The sequence below is a fragment of the Vipera berus genome (assembly GCF_964194415.1).
Source record: "Vipera berus genome assembly, chromosome: 8".
Taxonomy (NCBI): Eukaryota; Metazoa; Chordata; class Lepidosauria; order Squamata; family Viperidae; genus Vipera; species Vipera berus.
The window spans coordinates 4,973,710-4,994,638 of NC_138211.1; the positions used below are offsets into that span (position 1 = coordinate 4,973,710).

General features: G+C 44.8%; 1 protein-coding gene across 1 annotated transcript; it reads right to left on the minus strand.

Annotated features, from left to right (window-relative positions):
• Nucleotides 1–1,047: 1,047 nt before the first annotated feature.
• JAM3 (junctional adhesion molecule 3) lies at nt 1,048–14,842 on the minus strand. Its single transcript, XM_081333645.1, has 8 exons — nt 14,775–14,842; nt 14,488–14,601; nt 13,766–13,918; nt 11,467–11,669; nt 9,988–10,087; nt 9,353–9,482; nt 7,398–7,452; nt 1,048–6,016 (listed from the first exon to the last, which is right to left on the minus strand). Exons 2-8 carry the CDS (start codon nt 14,492–14,494, stop codon nt 5,981–5,983), a joined length of 684 nt encoding a protein of 227 aa, XP_081189771.1. The 5' UTR covers nt 14,495–14,601; nt 14,775–14,842; the 3' UTR covers nt 1,048–5,980.
• Between the last annotated feature and the right edge of the window lie 6,087 nt (nt 14,843–20,929).

Here is a 20,929-nt window from a genome sequence, read left to right on the forward strand (position 1 = left end):
GTGACTGGCCCATCACCCAGCTGGCTTCCATGTGTAAGCTGGGACTAGAACTCACAATCTCCTGGTGATTGGCCCAAAGTCACCCAGCTTACTTTCCATGCCTAAGGTGGGACTGGAACTCACAATCTCCTGGTGATTGGTCCAAAGTCACCCAGCTTGCGTGCCTAAGGTTGGATTAGAACTCACGGTCTCCTGATAACTGGCCCAAAGTCATCCAGTCAGCTTTCACGTTTAAGCCAGGTCTAGAACTCACGGTCTCCTGGTGATTGGCCCAAAGTCACCCAATCAGCTTTCATGCCTAAGGCAGGACTAGAACTCACCGTCTCCTGGTAACTGGCCCAGTCTCCCAATCAGCTTTCATGCCTAAGGCAGGACTAGAACTCACCATCTCCTGGTTTTTGCCTGGTGCCTTCATCATTAAACCGAACTGGCTTTCTATTAAAAACTCATCTCCGATTAGAAGAATTTTAAGAGAAAGGGATGGTACGGAAGACTAGAACAGAGTTCCCTAGTCCAGCCTTAGGAAGACTGCTCTGAGCCTCTCGTTCTCTGCTATTTTGTTGGTCTTTCAGAGTTCCCTCTCAGAAATCTTTTTAAGTTCCAAACATTTTATAGGCTCTTTAGGATTAATCCTTTCAAGAGCCATTTTGTCAAGCTCCCTGGTGTCACCAGTTCTATTCCGCTTTGCATGTATTTAAATTGGAATGAGGCCAGCGTTTCATGGCTGACAGCAATGATACTAGTCTCAAAAGCCGTGACTTCCCCCTCCCCCTTGATTTTTATTTTACCTCTGGATATACAATGTACATTTAAAGTAGGAAGATTCTAAAACCGTCTTTTGGAAGCCAACCCACACCTTTTCTAATTCTCTGCGGAATATCGGTACGTGAAACAGGAATTTTTTGGGGGGGGGAATTGCTTTATACAAAGAGTGTTTTCCCGCACTGAACAGATGCACTGACCTGGTTGAGAAATGCGTGCCAAGGAAAACGCCTTTATCCAGAATCTAATTCTTATTTATTTTTTATTAACATTACAGGTTGAAAACCTTTCAGGGGATTGCCTTGAGTCTCCCTTCTACTTCGGGTTGCAAAAGAACAGTTTAAGAGAAATTGAAGATTTGTTATTCACACCAGCTTGTCGTAAGAACCACCAAAGATTTGGCTTGAGAGATTTAGTCTTTGTTGAACCTTCACTGGCCAGATCATACCGAGGTGGGAGAAATGTTATCTGGAGTCCATTGGCTGGAATTTATTGCTTAAAGGAAAAGAGCAAAGGGCTCTCACAACCTACACATGTCTCAACTGACCCAATGTCTCAATTTTCAGTTTGTGAAGATTTACTGTAGCTGTCTGGAGACAGTCTTTAAATCTTTGCTTCTCCCCCTTTTAAAAACAATTCAGCAAGACACAAAAAAAATAGACTGTTGTCAACCATAGTTCTTACTTGTAAGGGCGCATAATGCTCTTCAAAAAGCAATGTACACATTTCATCCCAAAGCCTTAACAATGTCTCCCTTGCACTGTCACTTGATCAGTAGGTAACCTGCAACTTGCTAACTTTCATCCGTCCATCCGTCCGTCCATCATTCGTCCACCCACATCCATCCATACTGCATTCTGTCCATCACAGATTGTTCATTGTATCATTAGAAGGCAGGGCAAGATACAATAGACCAACGTCCATCTAAATCCCATTTGCTGATGGAAGCATTTTCCCCCCCCCCTTCTTTTTAACAACCTTGTAATCCCTTGCATTGGAGTGGAGTCAGGGCAACTGAATGGAGCTGAGTGTTTGCTGGCTGGATGCCCTTCCTGACACCTATGCGGAGGTTCACAGCAGATATTTTCACTTCCTGCTCAGAGACAGAAATATCTGCTGCTACCTAGAATTGAACTCAGTGTCTCCTTATTGTGAGGCAAGAGCTCCACCTCTTAGGCCACCACCCCGCTCCAGGTAAAACAGATCCAGGTTTGTGATGTGATGTTCCCCTGGAGGTATTCCTCTCCTATCAGAGCTTGCTACCCTTCGGTTTTAGCCTCCCCCTGTAGCACACAATTAAAACTGATATGCCAGGATATAGTAATGAACTTCACTTGCGTGTGCTTTTTTCCTTAGGTGTGTGTACCAATCTGGCTTCAAACTCCTAGCCAGTCCTAATTCTCATTCCACAAGGATTGGGAATAAATCCCTGATCATTCTTAGCTACTGTCCAGGAGCCTGTGCTGAAGACAAGGAGAAGAACGTAAGCACAAGGGAGTCCTTATCTTACAATCACTCACTTACTGACCATTTGACGTGACAACAGCACTGGGAAAAGTGGCTTATGACCGGTTCTTACAAAGAGCAACTGTCGCAGCTTCCCCAGAGTCACGTGATAAAAAAACAGCTACTTGGCAACTGACATGTACTTAAACAGTTGCAATTCCTGGGCTCATGTGATCGCCATTCACAACTTTCCCAGCCAGCTTCTGACAAGCAAAGTCAAAGTGTGTCTGGGGGGGGACGAGAGAGGAACTGGATTCACTTAACAAATGCAGTGATTTGCTTAACAACTGTGGCAAAAAAGAAGTCATAAAATCAGGGGTTGACCTGCTTAACCGCCTTGCTTAGCAACCATAACTCTGTGGTCATATGTTGAGGATTTAACCGTACTAGGCAGCTGCAGGAATAACTAAACTTCAGCCATGTGCATCCAAAGCAACCCTGCAGCTGTAACCCCCACGCAGGGGACCTCACTACATACATACATACATATATGTAAAACATTCTCCGCAAAGTTTTATGCAATTCATTAGTACAAACTGATCAAGTATTTACCATGCGTTTTGTGGAGACCTGTTTCTTAAGAGAGATTCCACTGGTGTATTTTTGAGACCCAAAAGATTCTTAAGTCTTTGGAAAGAGTTTTTAGCTAGCCCAAGACGACCGCTTTTTAAGAAGTCACTCTGAAGCATTTGTGCCCGTTACAAATTTAACCAGGATTAACTGACCTGACTTTGGTGGAAGAAATTTTAATTGACGCATCCCATACCACTAATAATCCTTTCTAGGATCTGGATCACCCCGTTCCTTAAAGTAACAAATACGTTAATGAGCCATGCCAATCTGGCACAGATTGAGGGTTTGAATGACAGATTATACTACCTTAAATCACCAATGTTGTTTAAGTTGCTGCGGAAAAATCTCTGCAGGTAGCGAATTGGTGTTTCAAACCCTGAGGAATCTTCCCCATAGGTGATACATTAACTATATGCCGAGCAGTCCCCATCCACTTCATTCTCAACAAAGTTGCGTGACAACTCCCAGCCTAACTCACCTCTGACCTAGGATCTTAGGTGCTTCAGGAATAGATAACTCTTCTAACATATTCTGTCACTCTTATCATACTTGGCATTGGGTGGAACTGGAGAGTTGAACAGCAAAATGGGAAGATCATGCTGCAGCTCAAGTTGAGTTGACCTCAACATCAGCCTGGCCCCAAAAACCACGCCTAGAGGCCCTAATCCTGCTGGTCAACTAAATTTTGTACCTGCCAAAGCCTACCGAGAATCAAAATTCCTCGAACCTGCTCTCTAGCGTGCAAAACTTAAGTTTTGCAAAGTGGATGGTCCAACTATTAGATTCAGTCTCCTTTGATTTCTAATCTGTCCTTGGTGGTCAGCCCTACCTATTAATCCAGGTTACGAGTGTAACCGTGTAGGCCAAGGTGTCCAACCTTGGTGACTTGAAGAACTTGTGTACTTCAGCTCCTAGAATTCCCCAGCCATTCCCCATGCTGGCTGGGGAATTCTGGGAGTTGAAGTCCACAAGCCTTAAAATGGCCAAGGCTGGACACCTTTGGTGTAGATATATCCTGAAGACAAGCGGTATCGATTTTTCGTTCTCAACTAAATATTCAAGGATTTTCTCCTTGCTTTCGGGTGTCAGACAGGCAGCATTGGAAAAGGGTTAGTGAACATACTAAGGCAGAAGGGAAAGCCATTTTGATCTGGAAGGCAACCTCATCTGATCATAAATAAAAGTTGACAGGCAGAAAGAAAGAAAAAATTGGCAGTGGATAAACACCTTGCTTTGGTCAAATGCCGAGGTAGCCACGGTTAAAAATCAAACCAGGTTGGCTGGATTGGGGCGCATTGTGACATCCCCTCCCCCGCCTTAAATTTAGTGCCACTTTACCCTTGGAATTTAAAACTGTTAGACAGAAATGAAATGCACCAACGTCTTCTCAAATTCCTTAAAAAGAGAGAAAGCAAGCCAATCCAATTATGTTGGCTATTCTAAGGCAGGTTAATACAGAAGATCAACAAACCCAGTCCTACATCTTCGTAGGTAATAAAAAAAAAATACTGTCTCCGTTCAGAATTAAGACTATGAACTTGGAGGCTGAAAAAGACATCCTTTAAAAAATACTGCGTTCTGGGGAGAAAAAAGTTGCTTTTTCCAACACAGCAAATCGTAAGATCCTTGCTGTAAAACAAAGGTATCCAACCTTGGCAATTTTTAAGACCTGTGGACTTCAACTCCCAGAATTGCCCAGCCAGCCATGCATGACTGGCTAGGGAATTCTGGGAACCGAAGTCCACAATGCTTAAAGTTGCCAAAGTTCGCTACTTCTGCTGTAGATCAGAGGTCATGGCGGCTGCTGTGGGAATTGCTAGGAGTTGCTTAGGAGCCAGATAAGTTGGCAGCTCCCATGCTTACCTGAACAGAAAAATTAAAGAGGGAACTGCAGATTTAACTACACTCCATCCTCTTTTTCCCCTTTTTCTTCAATGGACAAGGTAACTGTTTTCCCGAGTGGAATTGTCGAAAAGGTCAGAGTTTCCTCCATTTTGGGCTGGCTAAATCACGGAGTTTCCTTTGACAACTCCTGTAAGGTTTTATAGCCTTCCCAGGACCTAAAGGGCCCATCCAAAATGTAGAACTCAGTAACTTTTTTGAGCACCCTTCAAATGAATTTGGGCATCTTATCGTATCGTCAGATGCCTACCACTTACAAAATAATTCAAGACACCTTCAAGGCCTTCCCTTTATGTCCTTGCTACTAGTTGGACAAGTCTTTTGATCGTTCTCCTAGTTTTCTGCAGGGGGGAGATTAAATGACCTACCCCATGAAAGGAATAAAGTGTTTTGCCCCACGGCATATGTTGCACTTTCGCTTAATACTGATATGGCTGGAATCAGTAGTGGAAAACATGAACCGGAAACCCTGCAAAGTCACTACATTATTACAATTAACACCATTTGGCCTACCAACCTATTTACATTTTAAATAAAACAAAAAAAGTAATCAAAATACATCTTTGCCAAAAAAAAACCAACAACAAAAAAGCCCCCACCCCAAAAAAAGAGAGAGAAAAATAATTAGACTGCAGAATTCTACAAATGCAAGAAGAGGAACAGTAGAAAAATTCAGTCTTCGGTCCTGGGAACCGTAGTTCAAAAAGTCAGGAGGTTTGGCTTTTCGTTGTGTTGGTTGGTTGTTCTTGTTGTACGCTGTTGCTTAGCAACCCAAAGAGATGCTTGGAATGCAGAGCCTGGCCTGGGAAAGGGCATCAGAGCAGACTAGACTGGAGCAGAAGTTTGTTTTTGATGCTACGTTGGTGTAGTAGTAGATCCCCAGAGATTTTCACAGAAGCAATTTTTCTCCTGCCAAAGGTTGAAGTTTCTCCACCGGGGAGAGACTTACGGGGTTGGCGATGGTCGCTTCTCGAGTGGAAGATGGCAGTTTGGCAGTTAAAAAACCAGGGTTTGACTTTGGCAACAACAAAAGAGTTTAAAAAATAAAAATAAAACCAGCCACGGGCCATTGCACCCGGGTGCCTGTAAATGTTTTAGAAAGGAGTAAAAAAAGGGTCACGTTCACACACACACACACACATATCAGCGGTCGCGTCTTGCGCAAGGAGGAGTTGGAGAGAAAGGTTTTCTGCACTCCGCTCTCGCTGCCGGGCCAAATCCAAGTGTCTCTGCCGTTTCATATCACAAAGGAGGACTTGTGTCTAAAGTCACCCTGCAGCAAAGACACACAGCACAGCTTGTTAAGGCGGGGGGGGGGGAGTGCGTTTGTGTGTACCTCTCTCCTCTGCTTTGGCCCAAATTAAACCAAACTCTTCTGGAATGAAAAGAAGTTCAAGAGGTGTCCCCGAACAACTGTCGACAGACGCAACTTGCTTAGTCAACGGCCAAGAAGGCTGGGGGGTTTTCAATTTTTCCAGCATCTCTGGAGGGAACCACAAATGCTCTTTTGTAAATTCTGCTTGGGTTGACCCATTGCACCCAACCCTTCTGAAGCAGGTTTGGTTTTAGCGTAAAACCCAAACGTCACATTTTGTAAACTCTTTAAGAATTCAATATACCCTCTTCTTGTGGGGCACCTCTCAGAGCTTGGTGGTTTCCTTGCAGATGTTGGATTATCCAACTAGATAACATTATTAGTGTCGCAAGGGAGTGGGGTTTGTGGAGGAGAAAGAAAAAAGGGAAGAGGATTAGGAGGAATAGAATAGAGCTGGAGGGGACCTTGGAGGTCTTCTAGTCCAGCCCCCTGCTCAAGCAGGGGAACCTATACCATCTCAGAGAAGGGGACTGTCCAGTCTCTCCTTAGGAGGGCTGCACCTGTGGAGTCTTTGGGTTCTCTTTTGTTTTCTTGCAGATGTTTCATTACCCAGCTTGATAACATCATCAGTGCTAGAAAGAACTTGTATATAAACAGAGAGAAATTACTCCTCCCTTTTTAGCACTGATGATGTTAGCTAGTTGGGTCATGAAATGTCTGCAAGAAAACAACCAAGCTCAGAGAGCGCCAAGGACCCCCGGAGATCAACCCTGAGCTACAAATATTATCTTCCATCAATAGCCTCTTTTTGGTTGGGTATCTACGGTTAAGCAAACCAAGCCATAGACCAATGTTTGAACCCCGACCAAGGTCTCGGCCCTGGTTCCTTCCTTGGGCACTCCTAGATTCTTCTTCCTTTGGACTCAGAACAGAGGTGGGGTTAATTAGCAATCTTGGATAGGAATAGTGGGTCCTTCACGAATCTTCCCAGGTAAGCTGCATCCTTAGTTAAGCTGAGCAGTGCTTTGGATCTGATTCCCAAAAGGTATTTTGGAGAAGGGGAGACCTGAATGCAGCAACTGTCTGCCACTTGTTAAAGCAGCTGCATCTCCTGCCTATTCTTTGTGAGAATTACAGAGAGGTCCTTCAGCAGAAACAAACACATAAGGGCAACATGCCCCCAAATCTTATCCAACATTTATCCCCAAAGAAATGAAGTTGTAACCATCTGTTAACATTGGGCTCTGGCATAGGTCTTTATTTTCTTGGGACGGGGAGGAGAAGATAGTCATTCTTGTGAATGCCTTCAATGCCCTTTGGTCTAAGAAGACCCCCTTACCTCCTCATCTGTGTGAATATAGTTCACGCCATCTGGCTTTGCTGGAGTCTTGTAGCTGGGAAGGGAAGGCAATGTTTAGTTGGACCACATCATTTAAAGACTACAAGTCTATCTCTTCCTTTGTAGGAGAAGGACAGGCAGAGCCTGGGGGTGGAGTCAAGAGAGGAATCTGCCTAAAATCCTTACGTTCCCACAAATGGTCTAAATCCACACCCTTCTGAATTCTGTTAACTCGTATCTAGCGCCAATGTCATGCTGGCCATTACTTGATAGATTCTTGTGGATAGGCATGAGCCATTTGCAGACCTGTACCTACAACAGCTTGATCATTTGGTAAAAAGTAACTCTTTGCAGTTTAAGAAGGCATGGTTTCCCCTGTTCCAATCAGGATCAGTTGAATTCCATGATATAAACCAGAGGTATCCTTGGCAACATTTAAGACCTGTGGACGTCCACTCCCAAAATTCCCCAGCCAACTAATTCTAAGTCCACATGTCTTAAAGTTGCCAAGGTTGGACATCCCTAAACAGTTCCTTTCAACTTTGGTTCTATTGTGTTAAAATCAATTACAAAAAATCCTTTTATTTAATGGACTAAGGGAGAAAAGGGGTGAGTGGAAGCCAAACACGAGTCTACATGTGCATAAAATATGTGTCATCAAGGCAAAAACCACATCAAAGATGTACATCAAATACGTAAAAATGTGCATGATGTACATAAAATATGCAAAGGACATCCAGACGAATTTGCTGAGAGCCACTGAATGAACATTAAAATCAAGGTTTCCCACATGTGATTTTGGAGTCTCTTGTGTGCTAAAGTTACAGAGGAAGACAATGCAAAAGGGAAATCCTTGCAATTTCAGTTTTTCCGAGAGAAGATGGAAGATCTCAGAGAACCACCAGCTTCAAAGCCTGAGTCAGCTGAATAACTTAAAAAAAAAGTTATCTCTCCTTGCTGGTGTTAGCATGCTTTTCCCCTTCCTGGTGAGTTATTTCCTTTTAGGGCTAATTCTGAAGCCATCTGTTGCATTGGATTTGCTGCTTAAGGCTGCTGGTGTAATGGACAAGTCTCGTTTTCTTTCATCCAGCAGAGAGATACAAGAAAAGAGGAAATTTGGGGATCCAGGTTGCTTGGCCAATGCCAGTAAACTCAGCCATTTTACAACTATCTATCTATCTATCTATCTATCTATCTATCTATCTATCTATCTATCTATCTATCTATCTATCTATCTATCTATCTATCTATTTTTTTGTTTGTTTATTCATTCATTCAGTATTGTAGGCTAATTCTGCCCACTGCCAGGAGTTCGATCCTGACCAACTCAAGGTTGACTCAGCCTTCCATCCTTCCGAGGTCGGTAAAATGAGGACCCGGATTATTGAGGGCAATTTATTCTGACTCTCTAATCCGCTTAGAGAGGGCTGTAAAGCACGGTGAAGCGGTATATAAGGCTAAGTGCTATTGCCCTAATTTATTTTGCAAGGGCCAACATTTAAACCTGGCCCAGCGCTGCTAAAGTGACATAAGTATTCTGGTGAAAAATTTTCCTCGGCTTTCTATCATCCTGCCTAAACTTTCTACAGAAATGTAACATTAATGACATCCAATCCTGCCTCTTTTGAAAACCCTTCCAGCTAGACTGAATTTCTTTCTCTAAGTTGCATTTCTAGCCACTTCTGAATAGCCTCCAGTGCTTTTCTACCAAAGAAGGATGGGGGGGAAAGGGGGGGGAAACCCTTGCTCAGGAAAAGAAGATTTCTGAGCAACATAGTCAACATTTTTGGAATGATTCTGTTTATAACATGATTTGCCACTGGCCATGTCTCTTCTCTTTTTTGTCCCTTTTTCCTTTTTATTATGAGTAGCACAAAAGAAATATTATATCCTGCTATGTGCACATGTATTTCCTTTTTGTTCATAAGCCCAGCGCTTGACAATTAAGTTGTTACCTGTTTCCATTTTGTTTGTTGTGGACAAAGAAACCGTTCCTGTAGGCACAGCAGATCCCCACTGTAGTCAGGGACAGAACGACCAGCACCACCAATACGCCGATCACGATCCCAACAATATTGAGGTCATCTGCAGAAAGAAAAGGGGTCCTCAGCTGACCTATCCCCATTGCTATGTGCCCTGAACTAGGGTATTCTGACTTCATGGTCCTGACTACCACTCAAAGCACCTATCTCCAGAAGAAAGTCTTAGTCATTGGATACGAGATGGATGGGAAAGAAAGAAAGAAAGAAAGAAAGAAAAAGAAGAAGAAAGAAAGAAAGAAAGAAAGAAAGAAAGAAAGAAAGAAAGAAAGAAAGAAAGAAAGAAAAAGAGAAAAAGAAAGAAAGAAAGAAAGAAAGAAAGAAAGAAAGAAAGAAAGAAAGAAAGAGAGAGGAAGGAAAGAAGGAAGGAAGGGGCAAGGAAAAATGAAGGAAAGGAAGGAAAGGAAAGGAAAGGAAAGGAAAGGAAAGGAAAGGAAAGGAAGGGAAGAAAGAAAGAAAGAAGAAAGAAAGAAAGAAAAAAGATTGCGAGCTGAACAGAACCCTGCCCATCATCCCACCCTCTGATGCGAGACCCTCGCCCTGCTACTCACAGACTTCCATCTCTATCCCTTCGCACCAGGCTTCGCCCACGACGTTCTTGGCTCTGCAGCTGTAGCGACCGGAGTCTCCTTTCTGGACTTCGGTAAAGGCCTGTGCGCAAAGGAGAATCGAGGTGAGTTTCCCCCCCGCCTGCGCTTGGAGAGTTTCAGTTCCCACCCAAAGGCCCCCACCTGCAGGAAACCATGCCATTCTGGAGCATGGCTTGGGAAGGAAGTGCGTGTGCTGCAAGTTTGCAAGCTTCCTGTGATTATTTTTTTTTTAAAAAAGGAAGGATGGGAAAGAAACCAGCTTTGCTTGTGGAAAAAGAAACAAAGGAAAGAACAGTTGAAATATATATATATATTTGAAATATATATATATATATATATCATCTCTTCCTCCTTGCCCGGCCTTTTCTGATTCTCTGCCGTTTGGAATTGAACGCTCATAAAGGGTAGGCTTTTGATTCACTGGACAGGGTCGTAGATATAAGCCAGTCCTGGCCATAATATTCTTCCCCATCGGAATTGCAAAGTTGTTGTTGGGTTGTTGTTTTTTTGAACCGCAGAGGTGGTCTTCCTCCTCCCCTACCTGCACCGTTGGTTGGTTAGAAACTTAAATAAAAAGCTTCAGCCAAAGGCAACAGTCTGATCGTCAGAGGAGGACATTGGTGGTTCAGGGTTGAAAGGAGGGGTCCTTAGCGCTCTCTGGGCTTGGCTGTTTTCTTGCAGACGTTTCACTGTCCGACTAGGTCACCTCATCCATGCTAGAAGGGAGGGTGGGTCTGCAGTGGAGGAGAAGGAGGACGAGGAGGACAACAATGACTGGGATCCTGGGTGTCCCCTTCTTTTCTTGCAGACGTTTCATGACCCAACTAGGTATTCACTTCCATCAGTGCTAGGAGGAGATGGGTTTGCGGTCTTTTTATATACTAAGTGGTTTGCCCTGTCAGTGTTGGTGGGGGTGTTCTGGGGGGGTCCTTGATTGGACTTGTATATAAACAGAGAGCAAGCCTTACTCGCTTCTAGCGTGGATGATTCTACCTAGTTGGGTAGAGAAACTTTTGCAAGAAAACAACTGAACTCAGAGAACACCAAGGACCCCACAGTCATTGTCCTCTCCTCCTCCTCTTCTCCACACACCCCACTCTTTTCTAGTGCTGATGACGTTACCTAGTCAGGCAATGAAAAGTCTGCAAGAAAACAACCAAGCTCAGAGAGCACCAAGGACCCCACAGTAGTTGTTGTTGTCCTCCTCCTCCTCCTCTCCACACATCCCACTCCTTTCTAGCGCTGATGAGGCTACCTAATTGGGCAATGAAATATCTGCAACCAAGCTCAGAGAGCACCAAGGACCCCACACTAATAATAACTAATTAAAAAAAACACCAAATAGGGGAAAACCCAGCTGAATTAAAGTAATCTCTTCCAAATCCTTCTCCAAGTTAGGACATCCACCCTGCTTCTCCTTGTTCTCGCCCCCAGACTTACCAACATGCCAGTTTTGGGGTTCACCGTAAAGGAAGAATTCTGGAACTTAGTGCTGGCTTTGGAATCCAGTGGCAACGTTTCATCATTACGGTACCAGCTGTAGGTTGGCTCTGGGAATCCTTCTTTTTCTTGGCAATAGAGGGTGGCGGGTTTTCCCACGGGGACAGAGGGGGGCACCCGACACTTGGGGGCCACTGGTTTGACTGCAGGGAAAATGGCAGAAGAGGGTGTGCATCAGACCGGAGGATAATTTCCAGCATCATCCACTCTCAGTTTTTGCGTTCTTTGGTGTGGAACAGAGAGGACTACAGTTAGTCCTCGCTTAACATCCACCCACTTAGTAACCATTCCAAGTTACGACCGGGCCAAAATTGACTCCTGCAAGAAAGGTCGTAAAAACGGGTCCAGTCGCGTGGAGGCTTCGACTTACGACTGTCACGACTTCACGACAGAAATTCCGGCCTCCGTTACAGTCATAAGTCAAGCACTACAGTAATTCTGAGCCAGCTTTGGGAAAAGGCATTTGGGAAAGTCAGCAATTCAACCGTATCATACATGCTATGGAATATGTACATCTGTATTTGAAGCAGATTTTTGCCTTTCGTTTCTAGGGAACGCAATCAAAGCTGCCTGTCTCACACTGAGCAATGAACAGTCCTAGGGATCGTGTCAAGATGGCCCTCAAAGCACGTGATCTGCTAGATCCGTCAGCTGCGAGGAGCGGGCGTTGGGACATAGGTTGCTAAGAAGCATGCTCTTGCCACATTCAGCCTGCCAGGCTTATCCACACATCCCGTGAAACCATGGTTTAATGCAAGAGATGCAAGCAGCAAGAAATGGGTGCTCAGCCTTGCATTTCACATGCTACATTCTCCTATCTCCTCTACACTGCCAGGATCATTGAATCCCACTGTCTCCAAGTCTCGCCTTTGGACAGATCCCGAGTTTGTGATTTGTAGCAAATTCTGGTGGGCTGCGAAACAGGCCATTGCCAAATGGCAGCTTTGTTCTCAAGCTGGTGAAAACAGAGTTCATCATAAACCCAGAATCGTTGCTCCAGGTGCCACGAAGGAGCAACAGTCAGAGAAAGCAGAGTCACATCCTGCCAAAATCTTTCAGGCATGTAGGATTGTATCTGGGTTGAAGGCAGCTTGGCAGCTTCTCTTTGCTCATGCAGATCAACCCAACTACGATTTACCGTACACAGAGCCACACTCATACCTTCGTGAAAATTTCCTATTCAACAGTCTGCAATCTCAGGAAAGAAAAACCAGAAGGTAAAATTACTCTCAGCCAGGGAAAATTAGAACGCTCTTCCTACTAGGAGCGGAGTATTCATCATCACTCATTCATAGCCTGGACGTTAAGACATCCAGCTGGACGGATAAAGGATTTGCAGGACAAGCCTGGCTGTATTATATTAATCTCACGAGGCACCAGTTGGTCACGTTATTAGTCTGCTTCAGTAGGAAAAGCTACACAGCGCAAAGGACCTACACACAAAGCTTTGGAAAGTCCATGATCTAAAGCAGCGGTCTCCAACATTTGGGGCTTGGCGGCCCAGCTGGGCAGTGGGGGAAGAGAGGAACTGGGCTGTGTGAGCAGCGGGCTGGCACACACACGTGCACAACTCAACTCGTGCGAGCAGCAGACCAGTGCGCATAAGCATGTACACACAGCTCAACTATGTAAGTCTGGCCTGCCGCTCCTGCGAGTGTGCTCCAGCCCGGGGCCTGGTTGCAAATAGGCCACGGCCTGGTAGTGGGCTATATGGCCCAGGGGTTGGGGATCCCTGATCTAAAGAGTCCAAGTAAAGGATGGGATCCACCTCCCCCCACCCCCCTCAGTTGTTGGAGAGGGTGTGCTACTCGAGAGCAGGCAGCAGTGAAAACAACAGAAGACCTGACTTTCCATAAAGGAGCCACGTGTACGTAATCATGTACCCCCTTTCTAGGGACCAGGACCCTGTGTGTACATGAACACACAAGTACAAAAAAGGAAGAGAAAGAGCACAAGACCAAGTCTTGGGATGCTAAGGAAGCAATTACTATAGTTCACCTCGAAAGAAGGCTGTTGGAACAAACCTTGTTTGTAGTTAAGACTCTCTCTCTCTCTCTCTCTCTCTCTCTCTCTCTCTCTCTCTCTCTCACACACACACACACACACACACACACACACACACACACACACACACACACACACAGACACACACTTAAAGACTGGCTTTCCACCATGGATTCCTGTACAAGGCAAACCGGCATGGCCTACATGCTTAATCCCAGTTTATCGAGAAACCCACCGTGAATGGTCAGGTTAACGTTGATCTCTGCGCCGAGATTGGCGTCGTCGGGAGCTACGACCTCACACCGGTAGATGCCTTTGTCGGCTCGGGTGACATTGTAAATGGTCAGCGAGGTCCTACTGCTGAGCTGGGCCCGGTTTGCCCATTCTCCTAAGGGTGGAGGAGAAGCAGAGGAGATTACAGCCTGAAGACCCTAGCAGTCAGCTAGTCCTTGACTTACGACTACCACAGAGTCCAAATTCCGTTACTAAGTGAGTTTCAACCCATTTTGCGGCCTTTCTCACCACAGCGGTTAAATGAATCGTTGCAGTTGTACACACATATAAATATTAAGCACTGTCTATTTTGAATACATAGCGGAAAGAGGAAAGCTGAGAGTTTGCAAGGTTGGTGCTCTAGAGCAGGGATAGGCAACCTTGGCTCTTTTATGACGTGTGGAATTCTGGGAGTTGAAGTCCACACGTCATAAAAGAGCCAAGGTTGCCTACCCCTGCCTAGAGCAGCGGCCCCCAACCTTTTGGGCACCAGGGACCGGTTCCGTAGACAAGAGGTTTTTCCACGGACAGGAGGGGGTGTGCTTTTGTGTGCTGCCTGCATCTCACGGATGGGGCTTTGCTTGTTTGCATGGCCCAGTTTCTGACATGCCGTGGACCGATGCCGGTCCACGAAACAGGGGTTGGGGACCCTTGCGATAGAGAAAGGCCCCAGAAGCTTCCTACCTTGCATCTTGCCGTCGAAATACACATACGTTGTACCTCGGCCGGCAATTTTCTTCCATTCGATTCTAGGATTCGCCGTTTTGGTGGCAGAAATAATGCAGGACAGTTCGGCCTCTGCAAAGACACACAACAGAGGTCACAAGGCGAAGCGGAGATACAGAACAAGGTTGTGTCTTCCTGATGCACTGGATTTCAACCTCCACCGCTTCCAGCCAATGTGGAATGAGGATGCCAAGCCAGAGACAAACTAGGATTTGGTAGTGCTCTTCCGTTCGCCCCACACTTACGTTGAAATTCTTCCACCACCGGACTGATGTTTTTAGAGATCAGCTCTACTGCCAGGACTCTGTAGCCTAGGAGGCAAAGAAGAGGTTTTGGTTAAGGAACATGAAAAGTTTCTCGGTGGTTAAACATGTTTACACCAAATTTGGTCAGGTCAGTGCTAGATTGGCCACAAGGCTCCATTTAATAGGAAGTAAAAGTGGAAAATATACCACTCGGTGAAGCAACAAAAGCTCCATTCAATAGGAAATGAATGGAAAGTGTACCACCCGGTGATCATTTTTGTCCTTACCTAAAATGTTCTCACGAAAATTGGCGAGAACTGCATCGCTTTTGACAGGAGATATTCTATGCAGAAGCCCCACAAGTGGAAGTCAACAGGGAAAGCTTCACCTGTTGATTTGCTGCCAGTCACAGACAAGTCTTTCAGAAACCCTGCCGTCCTAGTTACAAGAAAGGCGATGAAGGGGGGAGGCTGTTCAGAGGCTGCTGAATCCCAATCTTCACCGTCTACCCCTGGCTATACTGACTAGGCATGCTGGCTGAGGGATTCTGGGAGTTGAAGTCTGCCCGTCTTAAAAGTGGCTGAGGCTTGAGAAACACTGCATAACCGGACACCCACATTGGCACAATGTTTGTTGTCACTCATAGTTTCGTGGCGGGACCCAGAACACACTTGCCAAGCTCTACCTTCCTCCCTCCCAAAGGAAGGGGCTCAAAATGGGCAGAGGAACACAAGCAGGCACACGAGGGTAAGGCAAGTGCCCCCCTGAGCAACATTTCTGAAGGACGGGATTGCCCTCTGCCCCATGCCACAGCATGCACGGTCCTTCAAACCCGCTCTGCTGTATTAACCACGGATGATGCAGACTCTGGGAAGATGGGACGCCCAAAAAAGGAGTCCTAGCTTCCCTCGTTATTGTAAAATTATATCATCAGAATCTTGCAAAACCGAAGGATTTTTTTTTGTCTCCCCTCCTCTCCTTTTACTCTCTGAAAAACTAGGGGGGTGTCTCTTCCGAAAGGCTTCCCACTTCCCTCTCCTTCTGCCAAGCGTTTGCACATCGGTTGCTCGTCTGCAACTCTTCCTCCTGTCTCCCAGGGTCATTCTCACATACCCTGGCTGACACCCCGCTAACTATGGCTTGCAAAGCAAACCATGGTGTGTGTTTTTTGTTTTTTTTTTGCAGGATGGGCTGGCCCAGTCGCGGAGTTCTTCTACGAGCCTCTAAAATTAGAAAAACCCACAAGAGTCCCCCACCCCACCCGCCACCCTCGGCTGCTGGAGGTGCCACTCTTAATCAGGATAATCACCAGGGTGTAACAGCGGCTGTCTGGAGGCAGGCAGGTAACAAAGCCAGTAAACAGCTTTCATTACACTCCTTTCGATTGCAGCTCTTTTTAAGCTGAAAGAAGAACACCAGCCATTTTTGCATCGTCTGAAAAATTTATTTTCTTTGCCTCTTTCGCGTCGCAAGTCTCCATATTCTCCTGGCTTCCCCTTGGCAGAAGCCAGGAGAGACGGAGCAGATGGCAGATTAGGCACAGGAAATTCTACCATCAAAGCAGACAAAGGGTTTCCCGTGTGTTTTCCTGTGTGTGTGTGTGTGTGTGTGTGTGTGTGTGTGTGTGTGTGTGTCTAATTGTATGCGAACACATCAGTTCTCTGCACTTTCTTGGGGATACGCTGGAGCCTTCTGGCCCCAGAAGAGAAATCCAGAGGACTTACATGCCTATCCATCCTCATACAATCCATTTTCTTACATGTTCTGTACCAGCCTGCTACCGGCCCTGCAGAAAAAGCAGGGACAACCCCTTTTACAAGAAGGCAAGAGGCTGGAATTACGCCTGCCAAATTTATTGTTACAAAAACAAATAGAACAAGACACAAACCAAGAAACAGGAGCTTTTCAAGCGGTTGCCTTCAGCAAACCAGCCCTCCCACGCATTCCCCTTTTATACAGTTTAGGGCGTGGCTTCTCTCTGCCTCCTTCCGAGGAGCCCCATTGCCTTCCTCTGTTTACTCCTGATTGACTGCCTCCTGCATTGGGCGTCCTTGAACAGGGCCAGCTGTGGGTCATCTTCATCCACGCTGTCAGGCTCACACAGCTGGGGTGAGAGGGGCCTGGCTGAGGGCTCTCATCAAGCTGTCCACCCCCCTCAGCAAGCTCTTCAACACCCCCCTCCTCCTCCTCCTCTGAGTCGTCCGACCCAACTGCCGAACCCACAGGCTGACCCTGAATCACAACATTACATGCCTATCCATCCTCATACACGTACAGTTAGCTCCTTGACTTACAACAGCTCATTTAGTGACAGTTCAAAGTTACAACGGCGCTTTGGAATTATAAACAACAGAAACATTTTGAACACTGATGGGAAATTATTATTATTTTTTAAAAAAAAGTGAAAACAGGACACTGATCGAACATATGGATGTTAAGTGCAAACGCAATTAAGATATGTTTTGGTTAGAAAAGGTATCTTAAACTGACATTATTGATATTATTAGAAGAATGTAGCAAAGATGTTGACATCCAACTGCATATTTACTAATAAGAATTGTATTTGCCTAGTGTGGGAAAACAGGTACTATCGGAAGAAGAGAGGTGTAATATTGGATCTAGACTGAAGAAGTTAATATAGACCACTGGATTACTAATGGACCCAGACAACACGTTGTTTATTAGGTATTTGACTGTAAAACTAGAAAATTAATAAAGTATTCATATATTTAAAAAAAAGATACAACGGTGCTGAAAAAAGTGGCTTATAACCGTTTTTCACTCTTCTGACCATTGCAGCATCCCCACGGTCAAAACTTAAGACGCTTGGCAACCGACTCGTATTTATGACGGTCGCATTATCCCGTGTCCTGTGATCCCCCTTTTGCGACCTTCTGGACAAGCAAAATCAACTGGGGACCCCCAGATTCACCTCACAACTGTGTTCCTAACTTAACGACTGCGGAGGTTTTCTTCACAACTGGGAAAAGGAAGGTCGTAAAATGGGGCAAAATTCATTTAACAACGGTCTCACAGCGAGCCACAGAAACTTTGTGGCTGTTGAGGACTACCTGTTCAGATTTATCTTACCTGTAGTCCTCCACTTACAGCCGTAACTGAGCCCCCAATTTTGGTCATAAGTTGGGATGATTGTAAAGCAGGATCCGATTTTTCGATCTTTTTTTTTTTTGCAAACGTTACTTTTCTTCGCCCCCGTGCTAAACCAAACGGTTTTAAGTCTAAAGCTACCTGTATAGGGGTGAACTTGAATCTATTTCTAGCTTCTCTGGCTGGGAAAGAGTCCAAAAGATGCTATTTGTGTATTATTTGACTCCGAAGGGTCAAATGCATTGGAAGTTTTAACTGGCACCTTCCAGGGCTAAATAAATTCTTCAAACACGCCAAATGCAAGAAGGGAAGTGCCTCTGGTCCAAGAACAATAATTACCAGCACTGAACAACTTCTAACTGAATTCCAAGGAATAGTGAAAATAACGAATGAATTCCAAGGAATAATGAAAATAACGAATGAATCCCAAGGAATAGTGAAAATAACGAATGAATCCCAAGGAATAATGAAAATAACAAATGAATTCCAAGGAATAGTAGTGAAAATAACGAATGAATCCCAAGGAATAATGAAAATAACAAATGAATTCCAAGGAATAGTGAAAATAACGAATGAATCCCAAGGAATAATGAAAATAACGAATGAATTCTAAGGAATAGTGAAAATAACGAATGAATCCCAAGGAATAATGAAAATAACGAATGAATTCTAAGGAATAATGAAAAAGGACTACTGCAGTATACATTTTTTAGCCAGTTAAGCATCATCTCTCCTGGCTGTTTCCTTAATTCTCCATCACTACAAGTCACTTTATGGCCACAATTGAAACCGACATTTCTGTCACTAAACGAGACAGTTGTTCAGTAACTTTTGCCCCATCTTATGGCCTCACTTGCCACATTTATTAAGTGAATCACTGCCATTAGTAAATTAGTAACATGGCTGGTGTCCCCATTGACTTTGCTTGTCAGCAGGTCACAAAAGGAGATCATGTGACCCCGGGACACTGCAACTGTCTTTGAGTACATGCCAGCTGCCAAACATCTGGATTTTGATCACGTGACCCTGGGGATGCTGCAATGGTCGTACGGGTGAAAAAAAAATGGTCTTAAGTCACCTTTTTCACTGCCCTGGTAACTTCGAATAGTCACTAAACGAATGGGTGTAAGTCAAGGACTAACGGTATGTGGAACTGCGGGAAAAAAATGTTAGTCTGAAAGGCATCCAACTATGATAAGCCTGAGCCTAGAGGAAACTAAGCAAAAAGATGGGAAGAAGCTCAAAATAACTGGTTTTTTTTTTCTTCCCCTCTCTCCTTGGCAGAAATTCTTTGTAAATCCTCGCCCTGGACCCATTCTTTGGCTGTACAAAAGGAACAAAGGAACACTAAGCCATTCCCAGATATTTCTCCTGTGTGGGTGGGGGATAAGAAAAACAGCATATTCATGCCAAAAAAAAAATATCTCCCCCTAAAGAGTCAGCAATGGGGCTGGGAGAAAGGCAGAATGTGGTGGGGTTGTTTAGACATTCTTAAAAAGAAATATATAGAGAGCCTTGGTGGAGCAGTGGGCTAATGCCTCCTTAAGTAACACCAGCTGCCTGCAATTACTGCAGGTTCGCATCCCACCAGACTCAAGGTTGACTCAGCCTTCCATCCTTCCGAGGTAGGTAAAATGAGGACCCAGATTGTGGGGGGAAATAAGCTGACTTTGTAATAATGCCGCTTGGGGTGTGTGTGAAATCCCTAATAAGCAGGCATATACATAGAATGAAGGCTACTGCTAAGCTTTGTAAGCCGCCCTGAGTCTTCGGAGAAGGGCGGGATATAAATGGAATAAAAATAATAAAATAAAATAAAATAAAATAAAATAAAATAAAATAAAATATATATATATATATATATATATATATATATATATATATATATATATATATATATATATCCCAGTTCCTGCACACCGGAATAACTTCAGAAGATGTAAGTAAGCATGTCTTATTTGAGAGACTGTCGGTCCTCCTCTCCTGAAAAAAGCAAAAAATAAAAATAAAAATGAAAGTCTGCTGAAGGATGCTGGCAGGGTTAGGGTTAAAAACAGCCTACCCAAAGCAGAGTCAAACCCAAAGCATGTAGCTAAGAAGGCAGATTCCTCTATTCCTGGAGCCATTTCTTCCCTCCATCTCTATTTTTTGACAACTGTTTTTTTTTCCCCAAATGTGCCAAAATATTCCCTCCGATAGATCAGCGTTCAGGGACTTGGATCCCAGCTCATGGTCCGTCTGTACCCTGGGACCTGCCATGGAAGCTCACCCATCGTGCCCAAAAAAAGAATCTCACCATCCCAGTTTTGAATCAAAAAGCAGATCAAAGTCTTCCGCTCAACTCCTGCTTTTCTGGACAGTAACACAGACCGGGTTGCTACTGCCTTTTTTCAGAATATGGAGGGTAGCCCACCGTTTCAGAAGTCCCTGGAAATCTCCCACTCGAGCAAGAGAATACCGGTAGTCCTCGTTCATTTAGTGACCGGTCAAAGTTACAACGGCATTGAAAAAAGTGACTTAGGACCAGTGGTGGGATTCAAATACAACGTCTAGTTGTGGAAAGAGGCGCTTCGGCCAAGAATTCTCTTTATTTTATGCTTCACAAGTGCTGAGAGGCCCAGTTGAGAACACGAGGCCCAGCTGAGCTATTCTGGAGACGAACAGAAAATGCAGAATGCAGGCAGTCCTCGACTTAACAACCATTCGTTTAGTGACTGTTCCAAGCTATAGCAGCATTGAAAGAAGTGACTTAGCACCGTTGCTCACCCTTACGACCACTGCGGCGTTCCCCTCAATCACGTGATCCAAATTTGGGTGCTTGGCAACCAGCAGGTATTTATTTACGAGGGTTGCCCCGTCCCGAGGTCAGGAGATGACCATTTCCTGCCTTCCCAGCCAGCCTCCCCGAAAGGCAAAGTCAATGGGGAAAACCATACTTGCTTAAGAACCATAGGGTTCCATCAATGACTGCAGTGATTCACTTAAGGACGGTTGCAGAAAAGGTCATAAAATCAGAAAGAAAGAAAGAAAGAAAGAAAGAAAGAAAG